Source organism: Teleopsis dalmanni, chromosome 2 (genome assembly GCF_002237135.1).
Source record: "Teleopsis dalmanni isolate 2A chromosome 2, ASM223713v2, whole genome shotgun sequence".
NCBI lineage: Eukaryota > Metazoa > Arthropoda > Insecta > Diptera > Diopsidae > Teleopsis > Teleopsis dalmanni.
The window spans coordinates 178,582,334-178,594,058 of record NC_051847.1 but is presented as its reverse complement, the minus strand read 5'-3'; the positions used below and the strand labels follow the sequence as shown (position 1 = coordinate 178,594,058).

General features: G+C 27.7%; 1 protein-coding gene across 1 annotated transcript; it reads right to left on the bottom strand.

Moving 5' to 3' along the window:
* Window positions 1-5,294: 5,294 nt before the first annotated feature.
* On the bottom strand, window positions 5,295-11,423 carry LOC119683422. The gene is made up of 5 exons (XM_038097089.1): window positions 10,407-11,423; window positions 10,130-10,243; window positions 8,494-8,649; window positions 7,974-8,409; window positions 5,295-5,778 (listed from the first exon to the last, which is right to left on the bottom strand). Exons 1-5 carry the CDS (start codon window positions 11,368-11,370, stop codon window positions 5,568-5,570), a joined length of 1,881 nt encoding a protein of 626 aa, XP_037953017.1. The 5' UTR covers window positions 11,371-11,423; the 3' UTR covers window positions 5,295-5,567.
* Window positions 11,424-11,725: the final 302 nt, after the last annotated feature.

Genomic DNA, 11,725 nt, shown 5'->3' with positions numbered 1-11,725 from the left:
ATTTTTAAGCTGAGGTCTTGACTTTTATTGAATGTTGCAATCAACTAAAAAAATTCATAGTGAATTTGAAACACTAACGAATGCAGCTGAGTTTGTAAACTAATTGGAAAATCCCAAAAGTATTTCAGTTATGCATTTTATGTAATAAAAGATTTTCCAAAAGTTGCAGAAAAACTTTAATGCTTCAGGAAAAACCATGAATGCCATAACTTCAATAAGCAACACCACAAAAAATATATTTTAAACGAAAATGAAAATCGGAAAAAAATAAGCCAAAACCAAAGCTTATTTTTTTCTGCGGAAATAAACAAATTTACACAAAATATATTAAACAGTGGTGAAAAGAATAATATTTTATTAAAATCAAAATCCATAGAAAACATATAAAATATTCATAAAAAATATAGAAATTAAAATACAAAAAAAAACCACGAATAAAAAATAAAATGTGGTGTAGTCAAGTGTTAAATTATAGAAAAAATAATATGAATAAAATAATATAAATATATAATTTAAAAAATAATATAAAAAACAAATAATATAAAAAAATTATTATATAAAAAAAAAATAATGTAAAAAATAATATAAAAAAAATATAAATAAAACTAAGACGTAAATAGAAAATAAAATTAAGGCGTCTAAAACACTAGTTAGATGGGAGTGCTAAATATAGTACGAAGTTGGTCCCAGAAATTCCGATTACAAACCTGACTCAACACAATATAGCACATATGATAGAACTAATTTCAAAAATAATGATATTGGATATTTTTGATTTAGTTAAAAGATTTTTAAACCAGTAAAATAGGAAGTATCAAAATAAGACTACGGTTTACGAGTGTAAAAATAACACTGCGTTTCAATGGAGCGCAATATCTCGGATAATTGTGATCTATATGTGTCAGCCGGAGGCGCTATGCTTCACTGAGAGATAATGATAAGAGAGTGATAGAGAGTGATGTGTAAGTTTTCTGCAGAAATTGGCTTAACCCCATCATTCTTAAAAAATATTAAATTATATCTCGAAAAGTGGATCAGTTCCTAAGGTCCTAATAACTTATTTGTATATTTAAAGTACTGTAAAAATTAAAAAATTTTTTTAAAGTATATTTTGTTTTCATTGATTAATTGTTTTGTACTGTTTTATTAAATAATGGATATTCTGTTTTGTTTTATTAATTAATAAAATTTAAATTTACTTTAACATCATATTAAAAAATTTATCCATGGCTTATTTTTATTTTATTAAATTATTCGTTTTAAATTTGATTTTAACAGTGGTGACTATTTTACTTAATAGAAACTATGGTATTTAATAGAGAGGTTTCGTATAGTACTAACTTACAACAACAAAATTCTTCTCGATGTCATGTAGAGCATACATGGCGCTCTAAATAGCTAGAAGATGGTGGGTTTCACCTCAATGCTTGTCGAGCTATATTGATTTGAGTTTTTCTGAGAGTGTACTCTACCCAACCAGATTTAAATTTCCTAATTTTTTTTATTGCTCCAGTTTAATTTACTCGAACCTATTAATCAGTATTGAATAATTCTTTGAAACTACCAGATTCTCATAATTCTTTGTAGGGACTTGGAGGGTTTCTTAAAAGCGTTAATTGTTCTTTCAAGTTTATTTTCATCATTCTTACTTAAATATAATCTACAAACATTTTTTAACCCATTAGAGCAGGTCTAATAACCACAATAGATTCGAGAAATATAGGAAATTTATTGAGCACGTAGAAGGAAATTTTTATAAAGATTATAAAAGAAAAATAGATATTAAAATTTCTCTAAAAATAATTAATTAAATAACTAATATATATAAATTTTCAGTAGTTTATCTCTCATGAAACATAAAATTTTATTTTAGTAAATTAACTTAGAATAAAATGAATCATATTAAAATGATATAAAATAACTAAATTATATTATAATAAATTGATATTAAATTCAACTTCATTTGCAGCAAATAATTTGGTTAAAATAGTAAAATTTAATTGAATTTCATATGAAATAAATTTTGCTACTTTCAACCGGTGATTTGGTTATGGGGAAGGTCACTCTCTGGTTATTGATTTTTGATTGACTGTTAAAGATTAGATTATTTAGTAATTTCGAAAGTAACTCCTGTTGTAGATATAATTTCATTTATGTTTATCTAAGCTAATTAATTATAATTAACAGACAAACATTTTCTTATATTTTTTTATTTCTCATTTATTTATTTTCAAACAAATATAATTAAAAGTTTTTTAACTGAACTCTATAGGTTGGAAGTGATTGACAGTGAACGGCTTGACTTGTCATTTGAGCAATTATCTTACAAATTATTGATGACATTCATTTCAATTTTGAATCTTATAAAAGTGTCAGTGGTAATGAATTTTTCAATGATATTCACCCACATAATTTTCAAAAAATAACCGAAATAAAGTTGACATTAAACTCAAACTCTAATCAGGTTAAGGAGTTATGAAAAATGTTTAATTGAATTATATAGATGTGGTGCCTTGTATTGGTACGATAACTGGTAGAGAAAAATATTGTTTATAAAAATGTTAAAAAAAAATGAAGTCCGATGAAAATAGTCAACAAAATTTATTTTGTTTAAAAAATTTCAAATAATTTCTTAATAACTTCTTTTTAAATTTTATATCTTTATTACTTTGAACTCATCAATTTAGCGTTTATTTTTTGCAAAGAAATTATAAAATAATCTTATAAAAATAAATTTAACAAAAAATTAAATAACCCAATTTGAGTCTCTCCAGTCATCATATATTAGCTCTTTCCACATTAGTTCCGCGACACCAAAACCGAAAATAACAGAAACAGCTGATATGTTTTGATTATTAAAATTCTGAGAAAATTTTCGGTTCCAATAAGTAATAAATAAAATAAATCACTAACTAGTCTTAACTAGTCTTTACTATCCCTTAATCATTATGTAATATATCAGAGAAAAATGTAAAAAGGTAATTTCCACCTATCCATTGTGCTCCCATTCCGTGATTGTCAATAAGTTATTATATGCAACCATCTATCTTTGCATTGAACCAAATTAGACCTAGAAACTATTACAAAAGAATATTCTTAAACTTACCAATATCATCAATCTGATCAGATCAGTCGCAAAAATGTTACAATCGATCTCATTGGTTGGAATATTTTTTCTTCCTCTTATTGACAAGCAAAACTAGTATATGATGAAAATTTTATAATCAATTCATATTGTTTTATTATTATAATTAAGAGTTCTCTTTTCGGTAGAATTTTGTTTGGATACTAGTATCCTGGGTAAAAATTTTTTAGATTCTTTAGACTTATTCTTTAGACTTTGATTGTGAGTACTCTACGGGAAGAGCCTGAGACAGGGCCGACGTGATTACGAAAGAATGCTTAAACATGTATAAAGACGGCACACAACTTTAAAGCAAAAAAAAACGGTGGTGCAGAACTTTAAGGAATTCACCCGAAAATTATCCTCCTGATTAGAGGATGAATGTAATATATTGCAAAAAAAAGTTACTGATTTACTAAACTTTTATACTTTTCAAAAATTAGTGAACTCATAAAACTGCCGTTATCAACATCTTAGAAGTTAAGAGTTACATAGACAAAGCTTATTTTAATTACAAGAAAAGCCAGGTATAGGAATTTTGCAGGTATACCTGAATTCACTTCACCCAGGTTGCATAGAACGGCATCGGGTTTCTCCTTAGAAACCAACTATCCATGTACAGTTCTTAACACATACCACTTAACGAAGTTGGAGGAGGAATATTAGGCACAAAAATAAAATACTGATTCCTTACACCGTATACAATGAGACCATTGGTAAACTATGAAGACTATCAACGTTCGTAGTCTATGGTATATACACAGCGATCATAATCTTCAGTATTATGTTACCTATAGATCAATTCGTCCAGTGTTAGCAGTTGAATAAAAAATTGTTGCAATTGTTGATCACTCAATGTTTTTATAACTTCAGAAACCTACAAAATTTTTACTCAAAAATATTAAGAAAGACCCCAAACACTCCATATATACAAATAACCAAATTTAGAGCGACCTCAAAGTTACTTCAGTTTTACAAGTTTTTAAAAAATATACCACAAGACACAATTGTAGATTCCTTGTCTATTCTAACCCTCTTTGATTGAAACCCTGTCTTTATTAGGTTAATATAAAAATCAACAACAGATTTTTTAAGCTGAAAATAGCTAACAAATAGCATCCATATGTGTAAATAAATACTGACTTATCTTCGGTAAAACAGATATATAATTTATTGAAATAAAAATAATTTTAATTATCTTTTATTTGTTTTTAAATAATTTATTTAATTTTCTAGTAAATTTAATTGTTGGCTTTAAGCAAACACAGTTTAAGTTGACTAAATATGTTTCAATAAATACGAATAAACAAAAGAGCTAAATTCATTAAATAAATAAATAAATAAATAAACTTAAACAAATTAACCTAAAATTACTAAAAATGAAAAAACAAATAAATTGAAAATCAGATAAATACATTATAAAGAATTTTAAGAATTAAGCAATTAAATTATAAACACTTGAATGAATGTAAATAAATATAAATGTAAATAAGACTATTAATAAAAATTCATTAGAACAATAAATAAGTTTACATTAAGCATAATAAGTTAAGCAGAAAATATAAATAAATTTTATTTTAGAAAATAATATATTGTTTTTTAATAATTAATTAAAATTTTGCTATAATAAATTTAAATGCTCTTTCAACAAAAGGTGTATGTTTTAAATTAATTTTATATTTATATTATTATTTACATAGAATGAAATTAAAGTCATGCCTATAACATTACTACAATAAACGATAGGCACTAAGGAATATACATAGTTCTATATATATATATATGTATTTGTTTTTTTTACAATAAATTTTAGTTTTCAACTAAATCTAGATAAACCTAACAAATTAAAGTTTCTACAAAATAAAATTAAAATTATTTGCCAGACATGCATTTATAAATAGTTTAAGATATTGTTTATATTGTCCTCCATGTTAAAAAGGACACTCCATCTAACACTCCCTTGACCAATTCGGCACGAACTTCATCCATAAATTTTATACAATATTATTCGTAAGACAAAAATTTAAAATAAATATTTTCAATACACTAATACAATACTAACAATAACAAAATACTATATAAATAAAATTTTCCTTTTGTTTCAATATTTGTTAAACAAAAATGTCCTTTGGACATTTCTAAAACGGCTATGGCTACATTTAGATTTTTATTTAAAATTACTAAATTTAATTCATTTAGTAACTTTTTGTTTCATTTTCAGCTTTTTATTTGTACAACAGCTGCCACTTTAAACTTCTGTACTTCACACAAAACTGAAATCATTTAAAGTGTAGCAACACTGTAAAGTGTGCTCTCCTCAATGTGGGTCCCCTTTTAAACAAATAAAATTTTACTGCAATCCTCAGCTCGACTCGAGAGAAAATATTTTTAGTGCTACTATCTACATCCCATAGGTCCCTGGCGTCTACCTCTCCCTTCTCCCCTACGCCAGCTTACGTGCTTGTACTAGTTTATTGATGTCGTTGTATGTTGAAACCATAGCTGGATTTTCGAAATCCTTGAATTCTGTGCAGCCATCAAAGGTTGTTTCGCAATCAACGCCATCCTGTCCATCCTTGGCCGCACGCATGTACTTAAAGAAGCGTAAAATGTCTGGATTATCCGATGTCGGTTTTCGCAATTCATTTAGTTCCCTGAAAACAAAAATTTCCGCAATGAGAATTTTATAAAAATTAAATGAAAACATATAAGAAATGAAATTTAAATGTAATTGGCGTGGCTTGTATAATTTGAAAAGCATTTTAGTGACACTCCAAAATTCCTGCAATTGGCAATTACAACACCATTTTTATTTTTATTTTTATTTATCTTTTATTCTTCTTTTATTATTTTTCTTTTTATTTTTTAAACCCTCAAGATAGAGAATAAACAGAAGGACTAAATGTCCTCGTTTTGTGGACAAAGCGAAGTAAGCCACAAAATATTTACAGAAAAATTATTTTAAATATCCTTAAAGAATGTGGAAGGACTTCAATTTAAGTTTTCGGATATATTAAAAACACTTAAGTGTTAAAATTTTATTGGGTTTCGTAGATAATTTCAAGTTTCATAACAAATTAAGCTTAAAATTAAGGATTTAATCACTTTTCAATGGATTATTATCTAAATGTATATATAAATAAGATTTTTATATATTCCATAGAGAGTGTTTTAAATCAAAGTATATTAATTTCAAGAAGCGTCTCTATGTTGAAAGGAACGAAGAAAACTATATGAGAGAAATAGATTTATAATTAAAAATATTTGAGATACAAGATATCAAAAAAAAATTTATCTAAAAGTAACTTAAGAACAATTTTTTTTCTATATCCTAATATACGACTTCAAGCTTTGGCACTTTATACTATAAAAAGCTAATTACCAAATGTAAGAAATAGTTTCAAAAATCCCACAAATAATGGGTATAGGGCGATACCTGTAATAACTATATGGTCAGCATTTGCTCACCTTCAACCCTTGACAAAAAGAAATTTATAGTTTTTACTGATAATACTAACGTCTCTAATACTAGTTGGTGTACTAACGAGTAGTATTTATAAAAAATTAATAGTATAAACAAAAGTGCTATTTGTAATAATTTTTAGTTATAGTTAATATAATAATTTATAGTTAATTTGTAGTTTTTACCGATAATACTAACGTCTCTAATACTAGTTGATGTACTAACGACTAGTATTTATAAAAAAAATAATAGTATGAACAAAAGTCGTATTTGTAATCATTTTTAGTTATAGTTAATATAATAATTTATAGTTAATTAATAGTTTTTACTGATAATACTAACGTCACTAATACTAGTTGGTGTACTAACGAGTAGTATTTATAAAAAATTAATAGTATAACCAAAAGTGATGTTTGTAATAATTACATCGTAACTAATAAGGGTGAAGGACCTAGTGAAAAAGCTGTGAAATGTATTTCAAACTTTTATTATTGTTTTAAAATTGAATCATTAAAAAATTTTTAATTTGTTTAAGTTATAATGTTTAGAATCTGTTAACAATTAGCAACTGTGCTGTGCTGTAATTAGAAACTGTAATTAGTTTCTTTATTGTTATTTATTGTAAACCCATGAAATAGCAATAAAGAAACAATCCATCTCTCTAATACTTCTACTTAGACAACTTTTACATAGAAGATAATTAATTAAAAAGAAATAAAACTCAATGAGTCTCTTAGACTTGTGCTAGCTATTCTGTGTATATAGTGTACACAGACATACCTTTTGGAAAAAAGGTTATGAAAAGTATATATTATTTGCTGAAATGATTATTTCACACTACAGATTTATTATTATTTTTAACGTAAGCATTTCTTTCATGTAAACAGCAAATCCCTTAATAATGTTCGAAATGCGTCGTAAGCTTCACACAATCAACAAATAATATATTTTTCTTCAAAACACCTTTGGTGAAAAATAAATAAAAGGACTCAAATTCAATTTCACATCAATCCTGTGCAGCATTTGGTTCCATACTCCATCGTTTCCATATATGTTATACGTATACTTCCTCACAGTTGATGTGTATTAAATAACTTTAAAATATGTTTGACAATCTCACACATGTGTGTAGACATCTGGTAATAAATCTGGTATACCAGGAGCAAAAAATATGTTGTATATAGAAGATTTAATTATGCAAATAAAAAAATTTATTTAAAAATTCCAAACAAAACTTTTCCATATCACAAAGTAAAAATCCTCATACACTCGTTCCATACACTCGCTCGAATAACTACAAATATTCGTTGCCTACTTTTAGACGGCATTTAAATCATACTAATAAGCTTAGTTACAAACCAACACCAGTCAACAAGTAACACTTACCGACTCAACTGTGCTGACACTAAATTACTGTAGGGTGCATATTTTGCCGGATGTGCGTACATTAAACATATAAGCTTTTCACGGCATTCTTCGTTTTCGGAATTCACTTTGAGCTGCGCAAATACCGAATCCAAACGTGACAACAAAGGACTGTAAAATGGATCATAGTTCGATAACAGCAAAGATGTTGCTGGTACCTTTTGGAAGGTTTGAAATGTGTTCATGTTCGCTGGTGCTGCCGGCTTGTTTTGCATAGGTGCGGACATCGAATTTGAAGAGCTGCCAGAAATTGAATTCGAGTTTTTAAATGAAGCCGAACTGATGCTTTGTAGTGCATTCATATAACTGCCAGGCATCTTCATCCCTTGTTCCGTCATGCCGTATCGCGATAGAGCATCTGCATCGAACGTGTACTGGTTTTGGTTCTGTGTTGCTTCTGTTCAAAGAAAATTTGTGTTTAATTATTAAATTTCAATAGGATTCCGTATGCGCATAAATTTATATATATTGAAATGCAAACCTGGTTGATTGTAGGCGTACGCAGGCTCCTTGCCAGTATCGTCTGCCATAATAAATTTGCTGTCATCATCAAAGTTAAATGAATTATCCTTGAAATCTAAATCCTGTGGTGGTTGCAGTGGACTTACAGAGAGTGGCGCTGAGCCAGAAATAATGCCTATAAACAGAATTTTATATTAATTTATTATAAATTTACTATGCGGGTGATTATGTATATCAAATTTTATGTGACAAGTAAAAACAATTCCATTTCAGAGTCATTACACGTGTCTGCTCTTTACATACAAAGTATTTTTGCAGATACTCCTGTGTATCTACACAAGTATATTAGCACACATTCAATGGCTTAGTTATTACATTAGCAATTCAGAAACTTTTTCGTTTTATGATATAAAATCTACAAAAGCGTACTTTTTACTTTTAAGCGCCTCATTAGGGATTTCAGTTTCTCTATATTAAGAAGAAATATTTTCTGTAATTCTACCTCAACCTTTCACTTACTGAATGAACAGATTTAAGCTAGTTAACAAATCATGTGAAGTATCAATCAATCACCAGCTTATTATGGAATAGAAAAAGAATGACATATCGTTAAGTTCGCACAATTTTTGATATTAAATTTTGACTTAAAGTTCCTGGTACCAGAATGGAAGTATGGCAACATGAATGTGAATAGGATTCGGTTAGGGGAATCCACTTACGAAGAATTATGCTATAAATTTCACTTGATGAGTATGAGTATTTATACTTGTGATTTTATTAAATTGATTTTAGAAATCAATTTTAGATTTATTTTTCTTAGAACTTAAACATTGAGAGAAAAATAAAACAGTTTTTATATATTATGCTCCACTTTCTTTCTCTTAAAGTAATTGGTATTAAATTAACTTTTTTCGAATTCAAATATGTGAAACTCTATAAATAAGTTTCTAATACCGAAAAAAATATGTTCTGAGCCCTTATAAAATATATGTTCATGCTTCTAATGTGTGTCTTCTTCTCGAGGAAAACATCGTAAAAGTGTACTCATTAAGAAGGAATATATGTTTCTATCTATATGGATAGATATGTCTCTCCATTCATATACAATTAGTGTTTCATTTCGAAACAATGAAATAAGAGTATACATTTTTGTATATATGTATATATACATTTTTTTAAAATACTGAATTTCTTTAAGTCGGTGTAAAGATAAAACTAGTTGACTATATATTAAATACTTAAGTTATATAGACTTTTTACGTGGAACTCTACCGATAATCCTTTTTTATTTTATTTTTTATTTTATGTATGCAATTTAAAGTACTTAAAGTACTGATAGCATTATTATTTAAATATTTGTTAAAATAGATCAGTATTGATCAGTATTGAATTTAAATATAAATCTGCTTAATTTATAAACAAAAAATGAATTTAAACTTTCCTTCTCAATATTATATTTTTAAATTTTTCATTTTTATACTTATTAAAATATTAAATTCTTTAAATTGAAACCACAAAATTTTATTATTGTCAACATAAGGCGGACCATAAACCCGAAACAACTTCACATTCCTTGAGGATATATACATTTCATTGAATTTCTTCTTCTTACTTTTAATTACTTCTCATCTTTAATTTCCATATCATTTGCTTACCCTTTCCTATAAGCTTTCCAATCGAGCCAATTATTGTCGGCAGAAACATGGCAAAGAGCAAAGATTTCAGCACTTGTATTCCCATGTAAATTGGCCACATAATCTTTTTCAAACCTGCAAAAGATGAAAAATATTAAAATACAAAATAAAATAAAATAAAATAAATAAAACGAAAACCGTAAAAAATCACTTTTAACAAACGAACGTGAAAACTTTTAATTAAAATTTAAAAAAAAATCTCATAAAGTACACAAAATACATAAAATTGCTTTCAAACCTGCGAAGAAGAGAAGACGTCCGGATTGCAGCACACGGGGAATATTTACGGTTACGTTGGCATCATTACTGACATTTGCATGCCGCACATAACGTTTATGGCCAGATTTGAGGTCACCATCGTCACCGCTGATTGTGTGATTTTTCTGTAACTCATAAATAAGTCCTGGCGAAGGCTCGTATTGTCCATTGTTGAAAAAATTTTGCACATATTCCGTGAGTAATTCTTCAAGTCCTTTATGTTCGGAGTTGAATGTTTCATTGGCACCGTCGGCTGTGTGCATTGTTGGCACTTGTGCTTTCCTTCGTATTTCATTGAAACCAATTTCATTTTCGCCATTCCTTTGGGTTGTAACGCCACTTAAGGACTTCCCTTTCTGTTCCGCTAATATTGACGCTTGCTTTAATTTGTTTGTCCGTGGACTTGTTTTTCTTGTTGGCAACGCTTTTGAGTTTGGTATTGTTGTTGTTAAAACTGTTGCTTCTCTATAAGGTAGGGTATTCAAATTTTGTGTCAACACTCTTTTATTCTGGCCTTTTTTCGTTATTGTTGTTGTCGCTCGCAAGTCGCTCTCGACTGGTTCGAATACACGATATTGTCCTGTTTTTGTGAAAACATTACGTGAAATATATTCAGGATCAATATCCTTGGGAATAATCGGTCGAAAACTATCATCGTTGTCATTTGTTATCAATGGTTGACTGTATCTTGTCACTGACGAGGATTCAAGCGTAACTGCGTCTTCCGCTTCCGTTGTTGATGTACGCTTCGTTGTAAGTTTACTAAGCTCTTGGGCATTGGCAGCATATGCGGTATGCATTAATGTTAGTAATAGTAGCCATAGTATTATTGTACTAAATCTATTTATGCACCATATGGTGCTATGTTGCCATCGAGTATCCTGGACTATATGTTTTACTGCCTTTTGTGTCCTGGTTTTTATGTTTGATGTGTTCACAGTCATTTCGTTTGTGTTTATTGCTTCCGCACTGTTACTCTTTGTTATTTTGTTGTTTTGTTTTTTTGTGGAAATTCTTTCGGTTTTTGAGTTCCTTTTATTTCTTTTTTCCATTTTTCTGCTTTCCATTTGCGCTTTTCTTTTTTGAAATTTTTTAAAGGTACATTTGTTGATGGAGGAGAAAAAAATATTCACAAAAGAAGATGAAATTTCACTTTTTAAGGTTAATTGCTTAACACATTAAAATTTAAATACTGCAAATAAAAAAAATAAATAAAAAAATAAATTAGAATCTTACATATTTAAATTAAATATATTATATTAAATAAATATTAAATAAATTTATTAAATAAATTTCCGT